At 38.6% G+C, this 21951-nt stretch overlaps 1 protein-coding gene across 4 annotated transcripts in view; it reads left to right on the forward strand.

Annotated features, from left to right (window-relative positions):
- Nucleotides 1-21951, forward strand: part of ANO4 (anoctamin 4) — a 380754-nt gene that overhangs the window by 311816 nt on the left and 46987 nt on the right. For all 4 annotated transcript variants that reach the window (XM_070507139.1, XM_070507138.1, XM_070507140.1 and 1 more), the window contains 2 exons: nucleotides 17145-17227; nucleotides 20965-21105. In XM_070507139.1, coding sequence (XP_070363240.1) covers nucleotides 17145-17227; nucleotides 20965-21105 — 224 coding nt within the window. The remainder of the gene's footprint in view (nucleotides 1-17144; nucleotides 17228-20964; nucleotides 21106-21951) is intronic.

The following is a 21951-nucleotide window of genomic DNA, read 5'->3' on the forward strand; positions in this document are numbered from 1 at the left end:
GCTGATAAATAATACATTTGGTTTACTTAAAAAGTGATATTGTAGAGGAAAAACATGTCTGATTTCTCTTAAACCCTCAACAATTCCATGAGCATTCCAATATTAGAGTAGAATTAACCTTCTATTGGAGATAAAAATAAAGTTTATAGTACATCAAAAGGTCTGGTGAGACCTGAATACCCATCTCAGTATGTATAGGACTTTCTATTGTGAGAAGAATCTTTTCATCTGGCTAATGTATGTGTACCCACCTCTGGCTTTCTTCCAGTTCTGGTCCAAATGGCTCCCTATAAACAAGAGCTACTTTCAAGGCTGAATTGAGTCCTTCTAGATTAGTTCAAGCCAACAGCCCCATAATAACAAGGTGTGATGGAACATTCACTTAAAGAATTACTTAGCCCAAAGAAATCACTTAACCTACTTCTTTGTGAAGTGAGTTTAATAATATCTTTCTAGTCAAATAATTATAAAGCTTTAATTTAATAGTATAGGAAAGAGTCTAGACAAATTCAGAGTAAACAATTAATTGTGGTTTCCTCTGGAGAGGAGAATCTGTGGCAGGGTAGGTGAATAGTAATGAGAGACAAACTTTTTACACTGTATATTTTCAGTCTGGTTTAAATTTTTTACAATGATTATGCATTTTTTATAGAACTTAAAATGCCAAAATTTGAATTTTGATGTTATAAAACTCTACTAACTCAAGGCTTAGGCTCATGTTGTTCCTTATATTTAGAATGAATGTCAGAATCTTTCCCATCTTTCAGGGCCCAGCTGAATTATCATCTTCTCCAGCCAGAAGATGTATTCCTCCTTTGAACTTCATAACATTTGGTCTATGTCATTCTTTGGGCATTTATAATGATTTGCATACACCACTTATCTTCCCTAGTAGGTTCATGGTCCTTGAGGACCATTATGGTCATTGGAGACCTCACACATTTCTTTTGAAGACAGACAGATTCATATTTGCTGGATGGGTAGATGGATGGATGGATGGATGGAAGGAAAAAAGAAAAGAGAGAAGAGAAAGAAAAGAAAATTACCAAAAGGATTTTTTTATGAGACAATGAATGTGTTTAAATGGTCTCTTTGACAAATGGAAATATAAAACTTTGTTCCCTTGAGGAGGCTTGTTCTAGATGTATGGTGTCTTCCTACCTAGAGATCTTCAGAGGAAAATTGTCCCATTCACCACAGCTCTGTTGAAGGGACATATTTTGCATGCTATGACTCCAGCCCCTCTCAGCCAGTGGGCATTTGGTCCCAAATTAGCTATACCATAGGTTGGTAAGTGGCCTGGGAGAAGACCTGAGATTCTACCCAAATGGGGACGAGCAGGGCCACCCAGAGTCTTATTCTCAAGAATGTGGATTGGAAAATGTAGAGAGAGACAGGGAATTAGGAGTAGGAATTGACATTGAAAGATGGAGGAAAGGAGAAAGAGAGAGATTAAGATTGACTATCAGGTAGAAGTAAGGATCAGGAGGAATTATGAGCAGGCTGAAGTTTTGAAGAAACTAGAAACCAGAAATAAGCAGAAGCAAAGAACTAGTGGAACAGATGTAGAAGAGAGGGTCCAGAAGCTAACTGGCAGCCAACTGGGAGAAAATGCAAGACAATCCCTCAAAGGAAAGCAAAGGGAGAATGTAGCCAAGTCATGTTATTAGTGGAGTATCAAAGTGAAGACCCAGGATCTCTTGTGGCTGAAGACTCAACCTCTGACTTCCATACCATGCCCCTGAATTGATCCAGTCTTTTAATTCCCATGGGATTCCTGCCTCTCTTGGTGGGTCTTGAAAAAAGCCCTCACGATTTGTGCTACCCCATAGTGCACCTCTGTCCCTTGCAAGCAAAGGAAGTTAATCATAACAGAGTTTTGGTTACGGGACTGAGCTCTCAGATCAAGAATGTGTATCTGGTTTTTCTAGAAGATATTAGTATTGGTAACCATGATCAGGAAGTATATTAAGCCATCTGGTGCTTAAGCTTTGCCATGGTTACAAATGAAGAGACTTTAGAAAATGCATTCTTTTCTTAAACAAATGGTTCCCAAACTTTTTCAAGTCATGGAGCACATATAAAATGATAATATTTGCACAGCATACTGATATATATGAAGGAGCCTGCTCATTGCTAGGGATAATAACTGCTCTAAGCACCCTAGCCTTAGCTGCTCCAAGGGCTGAAGGGGTTATTACCTCCTGCAAACCTATAATCCATTCCTGGCATACCCATTGGAAAGCTCTGCTTTGGGCTACTAGTCTACTGTATAATGAGTTAATGCTTCTGTGTAGAGAGTGGTATTCTGGAAGAATTAATACACAAAACTCCCTGACCCACTTCAGTATTTCATCAATTTTAGGTATACTTTGACTTAAATAATGTTTTCTTCTCCCACAGTTTATCCTTTGGGACTATATAGAAGTAAAATTCTGATATAATGACATTTTTCTATAAGGCAGAGTTTGTCATCTCCCCCATCCCTCACTGAGTATCACCATTATAAAGGGGGTTGCATCCGTTCTTTGCAAGTTGGAAAGTCTTATGCTCGGGATAACAAATAGGATTTATTCAATCCCTGCCAACCTCAACTGATTGTTGGTGGCTGCCTGGGGCATGGAGTTGAGGAGCTTCTGAGTTGCAGGTAGGTGGATTGGAGATTTGACAGTCCTTGGGCCATGGAAGATACTCAGTAAGAATCTGATAGACTTTTTGTAATAACCTTTGGGCACAAGGGCTCACAGGTTTTAGGGCCACTCCAGGCAAAGCAAGCCTGGAATAATTCATCCTCTGAGTTGCTTTGTCTTAGTTGACAACTTATTGCTTAAATCTTGATGTGCTATTTGGAGAAAAAGGATGATTTACCCCAGGTGTTTCTATGTAGATAGGGCTATACCTTTTGCAGAAATCTGGAATGGCCAATAATAACAGTTGTAATAATAGCATACACTTACTGAGAGCTTGCTATGCACTGGACACTGTCCTAAGCATTGTACAGTATCATCTCAATCTGTCTAGCAACCTTTGAGGAAGGTACTGTTGCTACCTCCATATGATAGATGGGGAAACCGAGGTAGTAGCTAGAAAGTGGCAAAGCCAAGAGATAAACTGGGCAGTCTTAACTCCTACAGTCTACTGCTAGGATCATGTACTGTTTGCAGCCCTCTTTGCTTCTGCTTCAAAGATATGAACTTTAAGATAAGGGACTGTTACACTCATCCTGAGCCCCATTTGTCCTGCTTTGTGATGGTGATGTTCTATAAAAACATGTCAGTTCTAATGGAGCTCAGTTTAATGGTCTCAGGACCATCCTTTATGATTGACAAGTTACAACATTTAAGAAAACAAATGCACTTTATTTTCAGGGAATTGATAGATATGGAGATGCTGAGAACAGATGTAAGTGGTTTACAAGACCTCTGAAGGGACGGGGTTGGTGTGTTTGTTTTGTTGCCTTTTTCTTTGTGTGTTCACCAGAGAAACAATAGGCTCCATTTGGAACCAGTCTGTAGCAGCTGGGGAGGGCATTTGTGTGGGGTTAGATAGCTTGACAGAACTCCACTACCTTTGTCCAAGATTACACGTGTGTGGTAGCAGGGCCTCCTGGGGACTCTCGAGGTACACAGTGAACCCAGGGCTCTGGGCTTGAACCACAATGTGACTCTTTCCTCAATGCTCATTTTTGTTCAGAAAGATTCAGAGAGAGAATGATTAAGGCCTGAATGAGCTTCTCTCCCTATGAAAGAAAAATGAGTCATTAGGGAGCTTGATGTTGCTAGAGATTTGTCAGGAAGCAGATTATCTCCCTCTGTTCTTAGTTTCTATCTTTTTTTTTGCCTCCTTCCTGTTTTGTTTTTTTTCACTTTCAGTGTTACCAAAAATTAAATTATCCCCAGTAAACAAACAAGTCGAGGTCCTTAGGGCTCTCCAATCAAAATAACAAGATTGTGATTATTTGGATGCAAATTCAAAGATTCTGTACATGGTCCTGTCAGTAATTTGTGAATGAAGTATGTCTCATTTTTTGAAAATAAATTTTATAACAATTGGCCTTTTGTTTCTAGATATTTACATGAATTTTGTGTTTTATAACCATATGCCCAACAAAAAAATAGTGATTGTATATTAAAAAAATGCATTTACTAATGCATACTAGGTGTGTAGGTGAAGTCACATATGACACCTCATCAATTTCTCATAATCCACCAGGAAGAAATTACTATTGCCATCTTATAGATGAGGATACTGAGCCTCAGAGAGGTTATGCAACTTGCCCAAGATTACCCAGAAGCTGATAAGTGGTGGAGTCTGACTTTCAAAGCAGATTTGGTCAGCCTAACTCCCAAGTCATTCCAAAATGTATCCACCATGTCGTGCACCTCCTATGAGATATATTGATTAAGGTTTCATTCCTCAGCAGACAGTACATTCTCACTGTCACTTGGCATGGCATTGGGTATACAAAAAAATGACTAAAATGTGATCTCTGCTCTCAAAAGTCTCACAGAATATTAAGAGAAAGTTGGTAATTATAAAACAGAGAGTTAAGTCGTATTTACAGTGGAATAATGAGGGTCCATGCAGTCAATTTCCTGAGACAAAAAGGAAAAGTAGAAAAGGTTTCATCCAGGATGAGACACTGGAACCAAGTCATATATTTACCAGGTAAAGGAGTGGGGTTGGGGAAAGTGTGGATGACATTCTAAGCTGAGAATAGTGGGGCAAAGTTCTGAAAGGGAAGGGTTGGGTGTTCAGTGTGATAGGGACATAGAATGTGTATTAGTTTCCTAGGGCTGCTGTAACAAAATACCACAAACTGAGTGGCTGAAAACAACAGAACTTTGTTCTTTCACAGTTCTGAAGGCTAGAAGTGCAAAATCAAGGTGTCGACAAGGTTGGTTCTTTGAAGGGCTCTGGGGGGAATCTGTTCCATACCTCTCTCCTAGATTCTTGTGATGGCCAGCGATCCTTGGCATTCCTTGGCTTGTAGATGCATCACTCCAACCTTTGCCGCCATCTTCACCCGCATTCTCCCCCTGTCTCTATGTCTTTACTGGCTGTCTTCTTATAAGGACGCTAAGCGTATTGGATTGAGGGCCTACCCTACTCCAGCACAAACTCATCTTAACTAGTTAATCTGCAATTACCTTATTTTCAAATAAGGTCACATGCTGAGGTTGGGGCTTAGGACATCAATGTATCTTTTTTTGAGGGGGTCACAATTTCACCCAAAACAGAATGCATGTTGAGGGCTGAGATTTGCTTGTCACGGGACACTTATACCACCACAGAGAACCATGGCTTCTCCCTATAGGCAAAGGAAAGCCAACTGAAGTTATAAGCTGGGGAATGACATCATCAGTTGTGTTTGCAAAGTAACTCTGGCAACAGTGTGGGGAGGGGTGAAAGTGGAACAGTACGTAGCAGGGAGCCACTTAAAAGGCTGTTCCTGTGTGCAGTTAAAATATTGCAGGCTTCAGGAAAGATCTAAGTCACAGAATAAAAATCTTCTGTGTAAATATGTTTTCCCTGCTTTAGTCACTTATAATTGGCAAAAATTGAGAATAACCTAACTTAAACAATATGCACTGATAGCAAAGCTGAAAAAAAATTAGGAATAACCTAAATATCCAACAATAGAAGAATAGTTAAGGAAATTATAAGAAGCTGTTAAAAATTAGTCTTTCAAAGCATGTAATATAACACAAAGCTTATATTTAAAAAATTGTCTGGGCCAGCTCCGTGGCATAGTAGTTATGTTCATGTGCTCCACTTCAGCAGCCCCAGGTTCATGAATTTGGATCCTGGGCGTGGGCCTACGAACCACTCATGCTGTGGTGGTGTCCCACATGCAAAATAGAGGAAGATTGGTGCAGATGTTAGCTCAGTGACAATCTTCCTCAAGCAAAAAGAGGAAGATTGGCAACAGATGTTAGCTCAGGGTTGATCTTCCTCACCGAAAAAAAAACTTGCTAAATATAGGACATAAAGTATACAAATAAAAGGTGACTTCAGGTATATTAAATACTAATGAAAACAAAGAGAAATTATGTCACAATGTTAATGGTGGTTTTCTCTAGGTGATGGGATTATGGGGAGTTTTTGTTAGCTTTATTTAGATAAAATTTATGTAAAATAAAATCCAGCAATTTTACGTGTACAATTTGACACATTATGTCAATGCATATAATTAAAATGTATATAAATATAACCATCACCATGATGAAGATATGGAACATTTTCATCCTCCAGAAAGTTTCCTCATGCCTTTGCATAAGTCCCTTGGCAGCCTCTAACCTGCTTTCTACCACTAGAGTTTCAAGTGTTCTAGAATCTCATACAAATAGAATCATTCAATATTTAGCATTTTGTATCTGGCTTTTTTTCACTAAGATTAATGCTATTGAGATTCATTTGCGTTGTATGTGTCAGTAGTTTGTTCCTTTTTAGTACAGAATAGTATTCCATTGCCTGCCAAAATTTATTTATCTGTTTACTAATTAATGATCATATGGATCTAACTCAATTTTTAGCTATCATAAATTAAGAAATTAAGTTATTAGCTATTATAAATTAAGAGAATCATTAGTTAGTGCAAACTTTTTGTACATTTGCATAAAAGTCGTATCTATTTCTCTTGGAGGAAATAACTAGGAGTGGCATTGCTGGATCATAGGACAAAAGAATGTCTAACTTTATAAGAAATTGTTTTCCAAAGTGGCTGTGCCATTTTGTACTTGCAGCAGCATTATATGCGAGTTCCAGGTGTTCCATATCCTCACAAACATTTGAATTATCAGTCTTCATCATTTTAGTCATTCTAGTGGGTGTATGGTTTTATCTCATTGTGGTTTTAATTTGCATTTCCCTAATGACTAGTAATGTTGAATGCGTTTTCATTAGCTTATTTGCAATCTGCACATCTTTGGTGAAGTGTTTGTTCAAATCATTTGCCCATTTGTTATTGGGTTGTTTATCTTCTTTTTAAGTTGAAAGAGTTCTTTATATATTCTGGGTAGAAGTCCTTTATCATACATATGTTTGTAAATATTTTTCTCAGTTTGAAGCTTGCATTTTTATCTTCTTAATGGTGTCTTTTGAAAATCAAAAGTTTTTACTTTTGATACACTCAAATTTTAAATTTTTTCTTTTTTTCTGTCTGTGCTTTTTGTGTTTTATTTAAGAAATCTTTGCCAAATTCAAGATCCCTAAGATTTTCTTCTCTGTTTTCTTCTAGAAAGCTTATAGGTTAACTCATATACTTAGGTTCATGAATTATTTCAGGTTGATTTTTGTATGAGATGTAAGGTAAGAGTCAGATACATTTCTTTGCATATATGGATATCCAATTGTTCCAGTAATGCTGAGTGGTTTTGGGGTTTTTTTTTTTGGTGAGGAATATTGGCCCTGAGCTAACATCTGTGCCAGTCTTCCTCCATTTTTCATGTGGGACACTGCCACAGCATGGCCTGATGAGCGGTGTGTAGGTCCATGCCTGGGATCTGAACCTGTGAACCCTGGGCCACTGAAGCAGAGCAAACTCAACCACTCTACCGCCAGGCTGGCCCCTGTTCCAGTAACAGTTGTTGAAAGATTATCCCTTTCCTCCTTGAATTTTCTTGGCATTTTTTTGGTTGAAAATCAATTGGCCATATATGTGTAGACCTATATGAGAATTTTTTAATATTTGATCCACATGTGTACTTTTGTGGCAATAACACACTGTCTTGATTATTATAATGAGGGTTGAAATCTTATTCTTTTTAGAAATTGTTTTGGCTATTTTAAGTCCTTTGTATTTCCATATAAATTTTGGAATCAACTTGTCAATTTCTTCCCAAAAACTCCTAATATTTTGATTGCAGCTGAGTTGAATCAATAATCAATTTGGCAAGATTGAAAACTTAATATCAAGTATTCCTATCTCTGAACATCGTTTAGCTTTTCATTTATTTAAGTGTTCTGTAATTTCTCTAAGCATGTTGTATCATTTTTAATGTACAGATCTTGCATATATTTAGAAATTTTTCCAGAATCATATTGTCTAGGACTCCAGTAACATGTATGATAGAGCACTCAATGTTGTCCTACAGGTTATTTATGCTTTGTTCGTATTTTTTTAGTCTTTTTGTCTTTGTGTTCTCCGTGTTTCTTCTTGTATTGTTTCTATTGCTTTGTCTTCAGGTTCACTAATTTTTTCTTCTGAAAAATATAATCTTCTGTTAATCCTACCCAGTGTATTTTTCTTTTCATATCTTGCATTTTTCATCTCAAATCTCAGTCACTTGGGTCTTTTTATACCTTTTATCGCTCTCTCTGTTGTATTCATGTTTTCATTTAATTTCTTGCCATATGAAGCATATTTATAAGTTTTATCATCTTTGTTCTATCATTTTTGTTGGTTCTGGACTGTCAATCTGGGATTGATTGAATTTCCTTCTGCTTAAAGGTTTTCTTTCCCTGCTTAATTGTATGCCTGGTAATTTTTTATTAAATGCTGGAAAGTGCTGAGTGTTGGTTTTTGTTGTGTTTCTTCAGTGTTTGGACTGTGTTCGGGCATGCGGTTAACTTACTTGCAGCCCTATGTGAACTCTGAGGACTGTTTAGCTACCAACAAGCAGCCTCATGTAGTTTCATCTTATGCATGTCAAGAGTAGAAGGGACTTCATCACTGATATCTGGAGCTTTCTTTCAGTATAGCTCCCTTCTCTCTGGTACTCTGCCCCACAAATTCTTGTCAGCTCCAACCCTCCCATTCCAATCTCTCTTTCCCGAGCTCAGTAAGACCACTAGGATCTGTTTTGGTTCTCCCTGCCTGAATTGTAGTCTGGAAACCATCTCCACACAATGAGTTGGTATGATCCTAGGACTCAGCTCACTTATTTATTCTCTCTCAGGAATCACAGTCCTGCACTGTCTCTTGTCCACTGCTGGTAACAGTTGTTTCTTATAGTGTAGCAGTTAATCCTCATGGGTGGAAGCAAAAATCCTCAGGCTGCTGCAGTTTCATAGCTATTTTATAGAAGAGAAGCATACCCTCAGACAGAACCTCAGAGAATAGTGGTTCCTTGGGGAAACTGCCGTGATCCGTGGTGTCTACTCAGCTTTACAAGTCCAGAAACACTGTTGGAATACCCAGAGATAATTTGATTTGGGGAAATAGATTCCTCTTCTAAACTTTGCAAGCACCAGTGCACACTCCAGAATTTGAAAATATAGGTATATGGTGGAGAATATTATTTTTTAATGACCATCTAGAGTACCTTCTTCCTGGTCAGGATACTTAGGAAGCCAAATTAATCATCATCTATTGTTTGAGCTTGGAAATCAGTGCAGCTAGCAAAATCCCTTGCACATCAAAAGAATGTAATTGATAATTGTTAAATGAATGGAAGAGGGGAGCAAAAAACTTGTTTCTGCTTGATTAGTCATCCTTATACCATTACTTAGAACACCCTTAGAGACTTGTTCATGTCAGAATATCCTTCTAATGTCCTACGTTAGATAAAACTCTATCAAATTTGAGTTCTTAGACCCTTTTTTTCCTAAGTTACAGGTTGGCCCTCCCCTATCTGGACACACTGACTTTCTTCAGAAGAGGTTCCAATACCAATAATTAAGTTTCAGCTTCTTAAAATGTCGTCATATTCCTATCCTTCCTGGATCCTGAGGTTACCCACATTTGGCATTTTAGGGTGTTTCACAAATTCTCTAGTCACTCATTTACAATCACTTGTATTATTACTGCCAATGGCCTACCTCAGATGTTGCAGATTAACAACCTGTAAAAATAGTCTGATTGGTCCTCACCAATTTTAAAAATATACAAATAAACTATTATCATTTTGAAATCAAGATAGTTCACATGAAGATACATTTTTATAGTTTCTCTTAAAAAATTTGAAGATCTGGCCACAGTACAGTCAATGGGAACTGAGGAACTCCTACCACTTTACATGTTGCACACACTCCCCAATCTGTCCTAATCCCCACTACTCCCTATTGTGTGGTTTCCTCTTCTAGGTTTTGTACTGATCTGGCCCTTTTAGCATTTGAGTTTGTGACTCCTAGCTAAGTTCATTCATTATGTGAAGATTTCATGAGTTATGCTCTCAGGAGGTGACCTCATTCCTCTATTTCTAAGTTCTTGGAAAACATAGCATTGTAACGCCTCTATTTCTTTGCCAAATGAACATTCTCAGAAACTTATAAAGGACTGAAAAACATGAAATCTGTTAGTATTATTAATTTCACTTTTTGAAAAAGGAAATCAGTATTGGGAGAAAAGTGACTGAATGTGTGTATGAAGTAAGTCATTCTACTTTCCTAGGAAGTTAGAGAATCATCTTGACCAGGTCTCTGAAAATGCTTTAAGTCATCAGACAGCAGGTCACCATTCTGATGTAAAAATTGTTCTTTCTCTTCCATATGTACTGCCCATTTTATTGCTTGCTACAGCTCAATTCTTGTTTTTATAGAAACAAATGAAACACAATCTTTTGACAAGTTAAGAAAAGAAGTTAGACTATAGGATCTTTAAGGCCCCATTATTTTCTAAAATAAGAAAAAAGTGCCTTTATAATTATTTTCTAATGTTAGATATAATTCTCTTCTAGACTACTAGTTTAGACATTTTCAAAATAAAGAATCAAATTAGGCCTTTCAATATCTACTATGGTATCAGAGGGCAAAAATTAGCAGTGTTGTATCCCTGGCAGCTTTGGGACTAGTGTGGGCTTTTCCAGGCCTCCCAGAAGAAGAGTATAGATAAGGGAAGGATAGAGAGTAAATACCAGGCTCTCCAGTGACCTATAACCCTGGCATATGGTAATTTTGTATTTATAACTTGTTTCAGCAAAGTGATCCTAAGGTTGGAAGAGTGGGCTTTCTTTGTCTTTCTTTTTGGCTCTTCTCGATTCAGTAGAAATTAGATCTCCCAGATTAGACTGTCCTCTAGTGAGTAAAAGTCAGTCAGATAGCACCCCTGGCTCATATCCTAAAAGCCACTTGTGCCCGTATTCATTGTGTAGCCCAAACTCCCTGTTATGGGTTGAATTGTGTACCCCCCAAAAATATGTTTAAGTCCTAACCCCCAGTACTTGTGAAAGTGACCTTATTTGGAAATAAGGTTTTGAAGATGAGGCCATACTGAATTACCAGTATGATTGGTAAGAGAAAATAGAGACACAGACACTCACAGGGAGAAGGCCATGTGAAGACAGTGGCAGAGATTGGAGCAGTGCCTCTACAAGCCAAGGGATGTCAAGGATTGCCAGCAACTATCAGAAGCTAGGAGAGAGGCATGGGAGAGACTCTTCCTCAAAGCCTCCAGTATGAACCAAACTTGCCCGTACCTTGATTTTGGACTTCTAACCTCTAGAACTTTGAGAAAATAAATTTCTGTGTTTTGAGCCAAAAAAACAGGCAGATCAGGTCCAAATCCCAGTTCTGTCATTTACTAGCCATGTAACTTCTCCTTACCTCAGATTCTTCATCCATGGGATGATGAAAATAATACTAACCTTTACAGACTTTGACAAAATAAAACGTAGTACCTAACGTGTAAGAAATTTTTACTATATGGTAACTAAACAAGTGGTGCAGCATTTCAACCCTACCATGGAATCTAAGATTTGCAGCTGAAAGGGGAGATTTCCCTGCTTAAAACTCTCTAAATGCCTTAGGAAGATGACAAAAGATAGTAACTCAGTGGGTTTTTTCTTCCTATTTGCAGAACGTTAACCATGGCTATACTTTCCAGAAAAACTCTGTATCAGTTAGGATGTGTAAAGTTAGCTTCCATAATACACAAAGCACAAAACCTTGATGTCACTAGAACCCACACACATAAAACCCAACTAGGTGTTCCTGATTGTCCGACAGCCTTCCGCATAGTTATTCAAGTACCCAACTTCCCTCTATCTTGTGGCTCCATCCTCTTCTGGATCCTCAGAGTCCTCTCCATTCATCCCAGAAAAGGATAAAAAAGCCATAGAGATGATATGCCTACTTCTTAATTCTTTACTTCAAAAATAACACACATCACTTCCGCTTACTTTCCACTGGCCAAAACTTGGTTCATGTCTAACTGCAGAAAAGGCTGTGAAATGTAATCTAATTATGCCTGGAAAGATAAGAAATGGCTTTGGTAAATCCATGGAAGTATGCCACAAACTGACTTTAAATTAACAATAATTGTTCTGTTTAAGAAAATGATAGCGTATGACCTGCATAACACTCTATTTTGTGTCCTTTTGTGTCCCTTATGGGCTACATGTGACAACGTTCTCAATGTTTATGATTCTGAGCCAAGAGTGTCCTGGTATTTGAACACAAACCTACCTGAGCATTAACCCTGACACTACCTATGCTGAAAAGGCAGAAGTCTCAGATTTTCCTAATGTGGCAACTAATTTTGTGAGAGGATTGTTATCTGGGATTGATGTTAACACTTCAGGTGAACTTCATTTGTGGGTAGGTCAGCTACAGGGTAGAGGTAAGGGTAGAAAAGGGGGAGGAAAGAGTATGTGAAACTCTATCTTATAAGTAAAACTCATAAAGTTTCAGATATTGTGGCTTGAGGCTGCTCTATCTAAGATCTGTAAGGGAAGTAACACACAAATTATTTCATCTTCATGCCTCAAGCAATGTCTTGGTGACCAAGTGAGGTGAGCATTCCAGGCTGGCAGACAGCCCTGCTCCACATGGTCATTCAGAGATTCATATTCCTATGAAAGAATTGTTTGCCATCCTCCCAGGCTTGGTCATCATTTGCATGGTCTCAGCTGATTCACTTGGGTTCCACCCATCCAGAAGGGGAAAGAGAATGTGGAAAAAGCACCCCAAGTGTCTTAAGATATCAACAGGCAAGTAGTATACATCATATTACTTCTGCTCACATTCCACTGGGGAGAACTGTCCTTTGGCTACATCTAGTGACAAGGATATCTGAGAAATACAGTGTAGGTGAGCAGCCATGTTCCCAGCAACAATGTTTTTACTGTGGAACAAGGTAAGAATGGATCTTACAGGACAGCTGGTAGTCTCTGCCACAGGGTCCATGCAACCAAATAATTGGAGTGGTAATTAGAAGAGAATGATATGTTTATTGCAAGGGAAAAGAGAAGCATAAGAAGTTTCAGTTTTTCATAATAATAATTTATTATTTATCTGACACTGATGCATAAAGCATTCAGAAGATATAGTTTCATGTTCTTCAAACTTATATCCTAATTTCTTATAAGATTAGGTAAAAGAGAAAAGAGTGACTAGCCACATTGCTTTCATTTTCATGACAGTATTTCATTTGTACATTTACTGTGCCTCTGTGGATGCCAGTCACTGTGCGAGACCATGCGGATATAAATAGAGCTAGGATTCAGCCCTTATTCTCAAGAAGCCCACAAGCTAGTAGTCAAAATGATCAAGTTCTTCTGTTGTTGTTTTTGAAGTGCTGAATGCTGTCATCAGCACTGACCTAGAGTTATACGCACTGCTCAGCATGGGTATAGGGAGAGGGTTCAAAGGGAGTGATTGGAGAACACATAGGGCCAAGTCTAGAGGTAAGAGTAGGAGTTGACCAAATGACCCAAATACAGAAGACCATTGCAAACTGAAGAAATAGTGTGGACAAAGCTAAGAAAGTTATGAAACAGCTCAGGTATGGAAACTGCTAGTGATTTAGCCTGGAGTCTATGGTTCAAGTCAGGGCAGAAAGAGTTGGGCACAAGCAGAGTCATTAGGAGCCTTGCATCTTGGGCTGGTAATGGGTTCTTTTCCGATAGGTGATGTGGCTACATTGACCCCGAGGAGACTTCATGAGTTTGAGTTTAGAAAAGTCATTAGCTATGAGGAAAGATAGATTAGAATCTAAGGAGTTCAAAATGCTAGCAGTAAGGTTAAACCTTCTAATGCTTTAACTTACAAAAAGGAGATATTTTGGACCAAACTTCAGGGGAAAGAATTTCATGTATTAGCAAATCTTGACAAAATACTTAGGAGTTTTGAGTCTTTTGAGGATCAATCCATAAAAGAAATATACTATTTAATCCTACTTGTCACTGTACTGGTTGGTGTAAGACAGAGATATATATTAACATAAAGATATATATGTATGTATATATATAGCATAAGCCAGCTCCAAAAGAGACAGAGGAAAGTGTGAGCTCATGACATAAGGCAGCATATAACTAGGTATACTCAAAGTGTAGTGGGCTCCCAGGGCTGTGGGTATTTAGACAAAGGTTTTTAAATCATAGAGTAATGGATGTATGGGATTGGAGCTTTGCCTTGAAAAGACCTATATTGTTTCAATTATGTTTTAATTCATGGGTAGAGATAGAAACAGATTCTTCTTCCTCAAATGAATGGACATTTTCACACAAAAACACTCACAAGAGCATGACAATTGCACAAGCAACAATTTCTTCTTCTCATGCTCCCAAGTTCAAGAATGGAAGGGAGAATAGGATGATTGTCCAAAGAAGGGAATTACTGGTTAGAGTTTCTCTCTGCCCCAGACACCGTTCAGCACTTGCTTGGGAGGAGAAAGGTGGTGGAATATTTCTGACAGCCACTGGCTCATCTCAGAAGTCAGTTCCTTCAGACAAGAACTACAGATGGGTTGGTAGGGCTTGGTGGGAGCAGCAACAGCCAGTAAGACAGACTTCATGTGTATCCTGTGGCCTTAGCCTGTCCCAGAATGGTCCCTATCGAGCCTCTCTGAGGCCATGGGGTACAGTCCTGACTCTTATGGAGAATAGCCACATATTCAGGGGCAAGCTGCTTTGTCTCTTCAAGGCTGGGGAAGACTCTGGAAACCAAAGAGAGAAAGTCTTTAAAAAGTGCCATTTGTTTGAGAGGCCAGAGGACCTATTAAGAAATTGTCCCAGGGATCCCATGCAAAGTTGAGACAATTTAGTGAGGCAGAGGACAAGTGTACAGAAAAGAGTTAACATAGTAGGCCTGCTTTAGAAAGTCCTGCTTACAAGATTGACCCTTGGCTGGTGTCTGGGAACATGGGTTTCAGGAGAGTTTCCACCACCCTAACTGCTAAGGGTAACTCATTGTGCATAAACTGTTTGCTGAAACAGTATGATTTCTGCTGAACACCTGATTTCCTTCTGAGACTCTGGTATTTTCACACACGCTAAGCAGAGTGTACCTCTGTGACCAGCTCCCAGTAAAAACCCTGGGTACTGGGTTTCTAATGAGCTTCCCTGTTAGACAACATTTCACGTGTTATCACAACTCATTGCTGGGGAAATTAAGCATGTGCTGTATGACTCCCGGGGAGAGGACTCTTGGAAGTTTGCACCTGGTCACCAGACTTTGCCCCATGCACCTTTTCCCTTTGCTGATTTTGCTTTATTTCCTTTCACTGTAATAGATCTTAGCCATGAGTGCCACTGTCTGCTGAGTGCTGTGGATCCTCCTAGTGAATCATCAAACCTGCAGGTGGTTTTGGGGACCCCTGACACACAAGACTCACAGAAAGGACTCCAGTGGAAAATAGCTGCTCAGCTTTCAAACTTTATTAACCTCCAAAGACATATGTTTATTTTAATTTCCCTTTTCCAGAATTAAACACTTGATTATTTTGGTGTAGCTTTCTTAAAAACTATAACTACTCTGGATTTTTCAGATTTTAGAAAGGCACTATGGTATGTGTACCATATATTATGTAATGCCCCAGGAGGTCTGGGAAGGACCCCATATTCAAATACATTAATATGGTTGCTTTCGATGTATGGATATTCTCACTAAGAGGGATAAATACAGATGTTAAGTAGCCTCACATTGGTCCAGGTCAGAGCTTGCCACAGATGAGTTTGTGCCAAACTTAGAAGAAAAAAACCTTAGAATTTTTAGAGCGTTTTGAATTTTGACATTGCAGATAAGGAATTATAGACCTGTAATGCCATCCCTCTTTTGCCTAGCAGGAAATTGATAATTAGAAAAGTTAATTGATTTGTGAACAGTAGCACAGCTTATATCTGAGTTAGATTTCAAAACTAGAAATGTCTAGGTCACACGCCAGAGAAGTCTTAACTGTTACCCTGAACTGTCTTTCCAGTTACTTACTTTAAAAATATATGTTCTGTGTCTGAAGACCACTAATGAGGAGTTGAAATCAAGGTGCAATAAAAAAGAAGAAAATAACTCTCTCTCTTTGGAAAGGGCATTTGGACATTTACCTTTCCTCATGAAACTGATTCCAAATATATGACATTTTTGCTTCTGTAAGTCTCAGTACACAGCAAGACCCAAAAGAGATAGATACACCAGTTCTGTCTCTTAGGGTGTGTTTGTGACATCCTTAGTTGCAGACATCTTCAAAGTTCGAGTGTATGTATGTATGTACATCCCCTCGTTTAGCTTGCGACTTCCAAGACAGCAAGATTATGTCTTGATTATTTTTTTATCTCTCTCTGCCACTGTGTAAGGCTCAATGATTCATTTGGGTAGATATTTTTAGTTGAATTGAGTAGAAACTTTCTTTGGCTAAATGAGGATAACCCCCAGATATCCCTGGGTGGGGAGGTTGGCTGTTGGAAAAGGTTCATAACAGAATTTGCACACCTTTGCCTTCAATGTGACAACAAAGAGATAGTTTGAAGAAAAAGAGAAGCAGTAAAGCTGCTTCCTCCAATAAAATAGCTTCTTTCATTAGAATAGTAAAATGCATTTTACATAGATAATTGTTGTGAGGAGGATTTGGGGGACAAGAAATCACTGCCAATCAAATACATGTGGACTGCTAAATTTTATTTTTGCTTTTCTGTCCCTACCTGCCACTCACTTTTAAAAATACTCTATCAATTAGAAAGATGTTGGTAACCTGGTTTTCTGTATCCTTACATCCCATGAGCTTTGTCATTCTAATAAGTCTCTTCTGCCTCAACTTGCAGATCAGTTTAATTTAATTCTAAATGAAATCTATAATTTCTCATTATGCTTGACACAAACTTACTAATTCTCAGAAAACAGTCCTTGTTAAATGATGTTTAGCTAGAAATTCTGATCTTCAAGGATGCTTACACAAACAACTGTCATTCTTTTCAATGGCTTCATTATTCAGTGACACAGTGAACAGCATTGCTTTATTTGAAAATGTCTTTGTCTTTCTCTGCTTGTTCCAGCAACAGTTTTCCTGGAGTTTTGGAAAAGACGGCGAGCAGTAATTGCTTATGACTGGGATTTGATAGACTGGGAAGAAGAGGAGGTTTGTATCATTTACCGCAAAACTTTTTAGAAAGCAAATCACCAGGAAATACACATTATCCTTGAGTCATCCCTCTCTTCTCTGAAACAGAAGTCGTGTTTACTCATAAAGCATTTTCAATACCTGTCTTTTCAGGAAATTTCAAACAGTATAAAAAGGTAATAGCAGAATTATAAAAATAAATAAAGGCAGACAACATTCTGATTCCTTAGTGAAATAAAAGTCCATGCCTAAGTAAAGCATTTCACTTGTTCGTAGAGGCATCAGAAGAATGGGAACTAAGATTTATTTAGTTTTCTTAAATATCATCCATTTTTTACTTTAGCCGAAAGAGTATTAGTTTTATAACTCTAGGCATATGGAAGCAAATCTCCTAAGAGAACTACTCCAAGGAAAAGTTTTCTGTGAGCTTTCCAGGACCCTGGACAGTGCCCAGGTGTTCCCAAGCTTAGAGGTATTACCTCAAGAGGTAAATGCTGAGGAGAAATTACTCCTCAAGTGGTGTCCTTGGTGGATGTGGCTAAATTCAGGGCCAGCTCTAGATAAAACTGTCAAGGAGAAGTAAACTCAGTCCCTTAGACTTCACTTTCTCAGCACGTTCCCAAGCCCCATCACTCTCCTTTTACCCCTTCTAGGCCAATACGGTTTGCCCTTTCCTAACCTGTGTCTGGTCTCAATACTCTTGTCTTGCCACATTCCTGTCAGAGTCTTGAGTACCCATGCTAGGCTTGGTCACCACGTGCCCCATCAGATCCTGCTTTCCCTTGTCAGTTGATCCAAGCCTAAATTCCTCTTTCCTTCCTCTTGCCCATTATCTCTTACCTCTCTTGAGCCCCATTTCCTCAGAGCTTTGCTGTGCCAGTAATTGAGATAAATTAATCCTATATAATGTGACAATCGGGATTAATTCGTATTTTTCTTCCAGGAAACACACATATATATTTTTATATGTTAAATCTTCTAGAAACATAAATGAGAATTTTAGCCATGTGGCAGGCTTGGTGGGGGAGACAGTTGTAGGAGGTATTTTTGTTTGTTTCCTTCAAATCATGCCTTGTGAGTGACTGCCCTTTCTCCCCACATGAATGAACACATTTGAGTAGTTTTTTAGATATAGAAATGATACTGAGATTTTCAGAAATCCTTGTTCTTTTGATAAGGCCCCTCTCATGCTTTTATAAGCATTCTCCAGAAAACGATTTTCTGCATTTGAAGAAACTGCCCAGGCAACTCCTAATGCTGCTACTAGTAGCAGCCAGGCTGCATTCAGCACTTCCTCCTGGGTGGAGCCATTCTGCTGGGGTTTTTGTTGTTGTTTTTAAAGATTGGCCCTGAGCTAACATCTGTTGCCAATCTTTTCTTTTTCTTCTTCTCCACAAAGGCCCTCAGTACATAGTTGTATATTCTAGTTGTAGGTTCTTCTAGTTCTGCTATGTGAGGATGCCACCTCAGCGTGGCTTGATGAGCAATGCTAGGTCCACACCCAGGATCCAAACTGGTGAAACCCTTGGTCACCAAAGTGGGGCACTTGAACTTAACCACTCAGCCACAGGGATGGCCCCAATTCTGCTGTTTTTGTTTCATGTATTCAAGGCAGCAGCTTTCCAGTGGGATGGAAAATGTTCTTTCCTGGGAATCTGAGTCACCACTAAGCAACTGTGTCACCTTGGACAAATTACTTCACCTTTGGACTTTTGTTCATCTCTAAAAAAAAAAGAGGTGTGACTAAATTTTCCCCTTTCAGCTGTAAAGTGTGACATTATTTAAGTAACTTTGGCCAAACCAATCTAAAAGTCACTGTTGGCACCTGTGGTGAGTCCAAGACATGGGTTCCTTTAGGGTAAGCATACCCCTTGTGAGTCTGGAGCCCTCTGTCTCCCAAGCTCCTGTTAAAAAGCTTGGAGCACTGGACTGCTCTTTGACTTAATATACCTTTGCACAGGAGCCTACCTCAGTAGCTATGTGCAGTTCTGGTTCTCAGTTTGAGATTCATTGTAGAAATGCCTCTTACCTCTACCCTGTGGCTCTCAGCTTGCTGTGCAGAAATGCTCAGACTTACTGCATGCCTATTTCAGGGCATTAGTCTGCTAGGGCTGCCATAACAAAGTACCACAGACTGGGTGTCTTAAACAACAGAAATTTATTTACTCACAGTTCTGGAGGCTGCAAGTTCCAGATCAAGGTATTGGCAGGGTTGACTTCTTCTGAGAGCCTTGAAGGAAAGATATGTTCCAGTCCTCTCTGCCTGACGTGTAGATGGCCATTTACTCCCTGAATCTTCATATCGTGTTCTCTCTGTATATGTCTGCATCTGAATTTCCTCTTCTTATAAGGACACTCAGCATGTTGGATTAACAGCCACTCTAATGGCCTCATTTTAACTTAATTACCTCTGTAAAGACTCTGTATCCAAATTCAGTTACATTCTGAGGTACGTTTTAGGATCTCAACATATGATTTTGGGAGAGGAGGCACAATTCAGCCCATAATACTCAGGAACCCAGGCTTGGTCCCATTATTGATCTCAGTTCCTGGATGATTAGCTCAAACACTCTTGATGACACTTACAGTCTGATAAATTGACAGAGTTTCCCAAAGAAGCAGAAGATTCTAGGTCTATTCTGTTTATATCCTTAAGTGTAACTACTTAAAATAAATGAACAAAGGCAGAACCTGTTTATAACTGTATCTCCCCCTGACCTTCCCCATTACCCATCACTGAGTGAAGTCCAGCATTGGGCTTATCCAATAGCAGGAGCCAGGATGCCCTTCCTCCTACACAGGCAGGCTACTGCCAAACTGTGCCCATTCTTCATAACCTCTCTTCTGTCAGCTTCTTCTTCACTTTCTGTCAGTACCTTTATCTGAGTCTTGAGCATTTCTCCCTGTATTAACTCAATCTCCATTTCAACAGATTTTCCACTTGTTTTCCCTCCTCTTCCAAGACAGTCAAATAGAACACATGCTTAATTAACTGAAACCACTTCAGCAACCCTCTCGCTGATTTCCTTTTCTTAATCCCATAATTGCTTTTTAGTCAGAAGCTTTTTCACGTTGGATGAGGCTCAACTAAATGAAATAAAATCTCAGCTTGATTTAGAACTAGAGGAGCCTTGATTTCAGCTGGATTTGAAAGGACTTACCTTGTTTTCAATGCCCAATTAAGAATACATTTAAAATCTCCTGCTTAAAGGTGAATGACTCCTAGAGGAACTTATTAAAAAATCGATTCACCATGTTTTTAGCTGCCTAAATCAAAAAGTACAAAAAAAAATTTAGGAGAAAACTGAGAATTATATTGCCATTACAACTCACAAATAGATTCTGAACATTTTGCTGCTCTTAGTTTTTTTTTCTTTGTCTTGGTGTCCATGTCATTTCCTGGTAATAAAAGTAAAAGCTTATTAGTTGTTTCAAACCACTTGGGACAGGATAGATGGTCCCTTTTCTCATTCTCGGTTTCCTTCTTCAAGCATAGTTTATTAAGATAACAGAAACACTTAACTATTACTCTAAATTTCATTGTCTTGATGCTAATAAGTCTAGCTCATCATCCTCTAGCTTTTCTTCAAGTGGCCAATTTCCAAACATTTAAACCTGGGTCTCCAAGCCCACCTCAGATGGACTGATTACTCTGGCGCCTGTTCATTCCATTTTACAGTGGGGTAAAATGATATTTTTCTCTTATTGCCTGAACACCTCTTCAGAGCATTAAAATGTGCCTGCTTGTTCTTTAGGAAGAAATACGGCCCCAGTTTGAAGCCAAGTATTCCAAGAAAGAGCGGATGAATCCCATTTCGGGAAAGCCAGAACCATATCAAGCATTTGCAGATAAATGCAGCCGACTTGTCGTTTCTGCATCTGGAATATTTTTTATGGTTTGAAGTTTTTTTGTTTTTTTTAAATAAAACTCCATTTGTTTCATAAAATACAAATTGGTAGCATGGTAACAACAGTAATCATATCAGGCATTTTCATTGTTCTACAAAACATTTTTGAATGTTCTGTTATTTAATTCTTAAAACAACTTCATAAGGTGATCAGTGATGGTATTGCTGTCCCCAAATTATAGATGGAGCAACTGAGACTCCAAAAGGTTAAGGGGCTTGTCCAGTGTCAGCCAGTAAACAGCCTGAAGCTCAGATCCTCTACTCTAAGTCGATGTTCTTTCCACTTCCCTCTCTATGCCGTGGTGAAAGGAGCTAAAAGTATGACACAGGACCTACAGTAGTGTTTTTCAAACTTTTTTTACAAGGCCTATGTAAGAAATATACTTTCTATCATGACCTGGTATATGTATGCAAATAGATGTATAAAACTAAATATAGTAACTGAAACAATGCTTATCTTTACAATATACAATGAACTCTGATTTTTTTCTTTTTTATTATAGTGTACTTTTTTAATACCATCTGTAACCCCTTAAAATTGGTTTCCAGGCATAACTAATGGTTATATCAGTTTGAAAAACACTAACTTGAAACTTGGTTATTAGCTTTTCCTAAAAAGAAGTCATTTTGTGATCAACTTCAACCCTGTTAATTACTGAACAAAACATATGCAAATTTTTCAGAAATCTTGTTTTAGAATAGTAAGGGTTGGTGAGGATTCTCCTTTCCTCTTTTCAAATGGCAAGTGTGTAAATATACGTCTTAGATCATTGGAGTAGGAAGGACGAGACTAGAGAAAATCCAGACAATCTACTTCCTTTAGCCAGAAAGAAA

The sequence above is a fragment of the Equus asinus genome, chromosome 4 (genome assembly GCF_041296235.1).
Source record: "Equus asinus isolate D_3611 breed Donkey chromosome 4, EquAss-T2T_v2, whole genome shotgun sequence".
Taxonomy (NCBI): Eukaryota; Metazoa; Chordata; class Mammalia; order Perissodactyla; family Equidae; genus Equus; species Equus asinus.